Source organism: Setaria italica, chromosome IX (genome assembly GCF_000263155.2).
Source record: "Setaria italica strain Yugu1 chromosome IX, Setaria_italica_v2.0, whole genome shotgun sequence".
Lineage (NCBI taxonomy): Eukaryota > Viridiplantae > Streptophyta > Magnoliopsida > Poales > Poaceae > Setaria > Setaria italica.
In genome coordinates this window covers 36,872,445-36,878,025 of record NC_028458.1, presented here as the reverse complement: position 1 = coordinate 36,878,025, position 5,581 = coordinate 36,872,445, and the positions used below count along the sequence as shown (strand labels likewise).

The 5,581-nt window shown below is 45.0% G+C and overlaps 1 protein-coding gene across 1 annotated transcript; it reads right to left on the bottom strand.

Annotated features, from left to right (window-relative positions):
* Positions 1 to 263: 263 nt before the first annotated feature.
* On the bottom strand, positions 264 to 674 carry LOC101770846. The gene has a single exon (XM_004986746.1). The coding sequence runs from the start codon at positions 672 to 674 to the stop codon at positions 264 to 266; it is 411 nt and encodes a 136-aa protein (XP_004986803.1).
* Positions 675 to 5,581: the final 4,907 nt, after the last annotated feature.

The following is a 5,581-nucleotide window of genomic DNA, read 5'->3' as shown; positions in this document are numbered from 1 at the left end:
GATCAGTTGAGATTTTAGCATTGTTTACATTTTTTTTCCCGCTGCTACAGTAACCACGCTGCTACAGTAATCGGGCTGCTACAGTAACCGGGCCGTCAGTACCGTTCGTTGTGTTTTTGAGTTTTTTTTCCGCTGCTACAGTAAAATAGCGTACAATACTTTCTTCATTTTTTTTCCCATGGCAAAAAATATTGAACCAAATAACGTTGTACCGAATGAAAGGTCGCAACAAATACGGTACAAATACGACGTGTAAAATCTTCCTAGACAATCTCAAAGCCACTGATAAATTTATATACATCTAATTGAGAACACTCCATTACCGTGTCAGGAGCATTTCTCTTTGATGCGCGCCGGCCAAACCTCGGCGCGCCGGCCAGACCGGCGGCGGCCGCCTTCGGCGCGGTGGCCAGACCGGCGGGGGCCGCTCGCGAGGCGCCGCCCAGCCCGGCGGGGGCCGCCCGCGACGTCCTGCCCAGGCCGGCGGGGTCCGCCCGCGGCACGGTGGCCAGGCCGGCAGGGTCCGCCCGCGAGGCGCCGCCCAGGTCGGCGGGGGTTGCCCCTTCCATCTCCGCAGCGCCCAGGCCAGCGGGGGGCTCCCTCGGCGCGTCGCCCAGGCCGGCGGGCGTCTCCCTCGCCGCGCCGCCCAGTCCGGCACCTCCGTCCCCGTCCATCTCGCCGGCGGCGGTCGGCGGATCGGCGGAGGTATGGCTCAGGCGCAGGAGATGAGTAGTGAGATGAGTAGCGGATGGGTCTGCTCTTCTAATTTCTTTTGACCGGAATCGAAGGGGTACTGTGTAACGGATGGCATGGTGGGTAAATAACTACGAACTCCATGACGAGGTCTGTATTCAAGGTTTTTGGAGCACCCCTTGAGGTACTCCACCAAAATCGTGGATCTACCCTCCTGCTCCACGTTTTTTCTGGAGCCGGATTTGCTGGAGCCGAACGCGTTTGGATGCGATTTTTTTGGAGTTGGTGGAGTGGAGTGATTTTTGGTGAAGTGAAGTGCTCCCAAACAGGCCCTAAAGACCACTGCCTTTGCTCGCACGTCCGCGTTTCATCCGGAAAAAAAAGGACGCGTGTCGAGCAGCGCGTTGCCAGGAGCTGGCGGGCGGGAGGGCGCGGGAAGCAGGTGGGGCTCAGTGGTGGGGCCACCTTATCCTTTCCTCCTGCCACCACCGCGACCTCATTCCCAGTCTCCTTCTCAGGTCTCCAAAACCGCCACTTTCGCGCCCTAAGCCATCCCCGACATCTCAACCCCCGGCGGCGCGGCCCGGCCGGGAGGGGTGGGGGATGATAGGCGTCAGTGCTGCGGCGGGAACGGTAGCCCAACCCCGACGTAGCACGGGCCCAGCAAGAGTCGTTGTGGCTCGGAGCGGCGAGCAGGCAAGGATACGAGCGCGCTTCACGGTGGGCCGGTCCTAGCTGGTGGCGAGGGGGCGGCGCGGCGACGCGGTCTCACCCAACCACGACGCAATAGCTCCAGTGCGGGGAGCAGTCCTGGCCAGCGGATCTCGATCTCGGACTCCCATGAGCAAGTGGCTAGGCCACCTCCTCACGATGAGCAGCACTCGCTCATCTCTCTCCAGATACGGCGGGCGCGACCAGCAGGCTGGAGCTGAGCTAGCACGGCGGATGTCAGGAATGGCAATGAGGCTTTCTCATTCAGTTTCGTCAGAAGTGAAGCAGAACAAGGGAGTAGAGGAAGCCGGTGATGTTTATAACGGTTGGTCGACTTCAGGGATGCCGTCCATCAAGCAACCAACGGCCGTCATCATTTACATCTTACTTACTTAATGTAATTGTCTTTGCCGGATAAACTACCATTGTATCTAGGCCCCGTTTGGAGACAAATTTTGTCCCTGTCACATCAAATGTTTACATACTGATTAGGAGTATTAAATATAGGTTAAATACAAAACCAATTGCATAAATGAAGGCTAATTCGCGAGACGAATCTATTAAGCTTAATTAATCCATGATTTGACCATGTGATGTTATAGTAAATATGTGTTAATCATGGATTAATTAGGCTTAATAGATTCATCTCGCAAATTAGCCATGACTTATGCAATTAGTTTTATAATTAGTTTATATTTAGTCCTTCAAATTGGTATCCAAACATCCGATGTGACCCGAACTAGTCCATGGATCCAAACACCCCCTTAGACCCTTGGAACATGGTGTAAGGGTATAAAAAAATAAGAACCCTAAACTTATCTCTAGTATTAGTAGTAGCTCTAGTAAGGCCACGGTGGTGACCTGGTTCTGAATCTTCTTAGTTTATCAGTTAAGTTGCTGTTGCAGTGCTATTTTGTTCTTCTTTCTCATCTGTTCTTGGCTTAACTTTCCCTTTTGTTCCTTTGATTCCTGTCCGGATCTACCTGATCCTCACAATTGGTAATCATAGCCACAAGTCCTTGGCCAATTCAGCCAGATCCAGAGCCCGTTTCTCGATTACTGTCCGATTGGCGTGGTGGATAGAAGGTTACGTCTCACACGCGTGAAATCCCTCCCTCCTACCCGTGATCGAGGAAAACACCCCAAATTCCCCAAAATTGGCGGTCGATTCAAGCAGCTAGGTTTGCAAGGCTTCTGTTATTGCGTAAAATGATGAGTGTTGTCTTGGATTCGATTTGCGGTGGTGAAGGAGGAAGGTCACTCTTTGGTTTGGGTTGCAAGGCAAGTCCTTGCGTAAAATTCCTCGACCAAATCTGTGACCTTGGCGGTGGTAGACTTACCTTGTGGATCTGTAAGGGGAAAGTTTTGCTCAAACCGAATTTACAAGTAGATGGTGAACACTGAAGTCCCTGTTGCAATGGTTTATGCCACTGCTGATGAGTTGAATGGCTTGAGAACAACGGTGGACAATTTTATCAAGAAACAAGAAGACTAAAACAAGACCTTGGAAACTTCACTAGACAAGATTTTAGCAAGTTTAAGCAAGCTCACAGGTGAAGAAGACCCATCATTGACAGAAGATAAAGGATCCAATTGTTCAATATGGTCCTTCACCAATTTATATGGCCAACAAGTCTGCTCACATGGGTAGTAATGGAATGAGAGCCCAACATCAATTCTATACACCTCCACCAGTTGGTACAGCCAAATTTCACAACACAGAAACCAGTGAATGGTCTAGAATGGCTCAACAAGGAGAGAATTATTTTAGTGTGGGTGATGATTGCCCTTGGAATGAGAAGGAGTTGGAGGAATTCTTTATTCATGCAAATGAACACTATGATCGTGAGCAAGATCAGTTGCAATATGAAGCATTTCTGACTAAACAACAAGCTAATCAAAGGCCTTAATACCAAGAAGATAGAGTTCCACCAAAGTACTTCCAACAACAAATGAATTCAAACACCATCAGTCCATTTGCACAACAGATGCAATTTCAACAAAGAGCAGTTGCTAGAGGTTCCAAGCTCTCTTCTCTTAAATTTAATGGGATAGATCCAGATGGTTGGATTAGAAAGTCAGAAAAATATTTTGAATTGGTGGGAGTCACAAATAAAGACAGAGTAAAAGTTGTTGTCCTTTACATATTTGATAAAGTTGTGTTTTGGTGGAGAAGTAGTAGATGCAATGCAAATACTCTTCCTTAGCACCAGTTTTGTAGATTGATTGGAGATATATTCATTGAAGTCTCACATTATGAAGTAATTGGCAAGTTTCACAATTTGAAGCAAACTGGATCAGTTCAAGATTATGTTAACAAATTTGAGGAATTAATGTAATCAGTCAAGAGGGACAATCCATCTCTTTCTGATGCTTATTGTATTAGCAGTTTTGTGTCTGGTTTACAAGATCAAATCCAGCACCATTTGTAGTGTCATAAACCTGCTACATTGATTCAAACTTTCTAGTATGCAAGAAGGCTAGAGGAAGCTAACCCTCCTCTTAGAAAACAACCTGTTTACAACTCTACCTACAAGCCCAGAGACAACGAAACAAAAAAGTCAAAGATAAAGATCCAGTACCCAACAACATTGTTGAATTGAGTGCTGCTGGAAAATATTTCAAATGTAGAGAACCTTGGGTACCAGGCCATACCAAGGTATGTAAAAGGAAGCAAATATACTCAGTTATTCTGCTTGACAATGATGATAAAGAGGAGGTGGCAGTTGTAGAGGATGGTGATACATTTGATGATGTTGAATTTCATGATGCTCAACCAGTCCCAACCCTTCAAATGTCAATGCATGTTCTAACAGGAGTTCCTTCTCAAGCAAGAACATTTACACTGAGGCTGAATCTTGGCACTAGCATTGCTACAACTTTAGTGGATAGTGGAAGTGATGTTTCATTCGTTAATTCCAAGTTTGCCATGAAGTGTAAAGTACCAATTTCTTTTGTTGATGAAGTGAGAGTTACAGCTGCTAATGGTAAAGAGATATTCAGTTCCACTGCTTGCACACACTGCCAATATTCAATTTAGGGACACAAATTCACTACTGATTTCATATTACTGAAATTTCAAGGATTTGATATAGTCCTAGGGGCTGATTGGATCTATACTCACAGTCTAGTAGGTTTGGACTTGAAAAGAAGGGAATTTTCCATAAACAAGGATGGTGCTGAATTGTTACATTCTCTGATGAAACTGTAAGTTCCAGTAACCCAACCATCAGCACTAGGAAATTATGTAAATTGTTTAAAAAGAAGGTAGTGGGAGTTGTGGTAGTGTTGAACAACAGTAAAGAGATAACAGCATTAAAATCTGGTCCACTACCATCTGAAATCCAGCACCTCTTGGATGAATTTCAGGATGTGTTTCAAGAACCACAAAGGCTACCCCCACCAAGAGCAATTGACCATTCCATCCCCTTGATTGAAGAAAATAAAATTGTTAATCAGAGACCATATAAGTTGCCACACCACCAGAAAAATGCAATGGAAGAACTGATTAAGCAGTTGTTGCAAGCTCATATGATCAGATCTAGTGTCAGTCCCTACTCTTCACCTATCATTCTAGTCAAGAAAAAAGATGGAACATGGAGGTTATGTGTGGATTTCAGGCAACTCAATACCAACACAATTAAATACAAGTATCCAATACCAATCATGGAAGATCTTTTAGATGAATTATTTAGGGCAAATGTGTTTTCTAAAATAGATCTGAGATCTGGATACCACCAGATTAGAATGACTAAAGCTAACATTCATAAGGTAGCCTTCACTACTCATTTAGGACATTTTGAGAACCTGGTTATGCCATTTGGATTGATAAATGCGCCTGCTACATTTCAAACACTCATGAATAATATTTTGACAGAATTTCTGAGAAAATTTGTCTTAGTGTTCTTTGATGATATTTTGGTATAAAGTACCAACTAACAAGATCATGCTCATCTTCTGAGATCAATCCTCATAGTACTCAGAGATAACAAATTATATGCTAAATTATCCAAATACACATTTACACAATCAGAGATTGAATACTTGGGACATGTTATTAGTGCACAAGGAGTTTCCATAGACCCTTCCAAAATTTCAGTGATTCAGTGTTGGCCACAACCTACTAATGTCACTAAACTGAAAGCTTTTTTGGGTCTTACTAGGTACTATAGAAGAT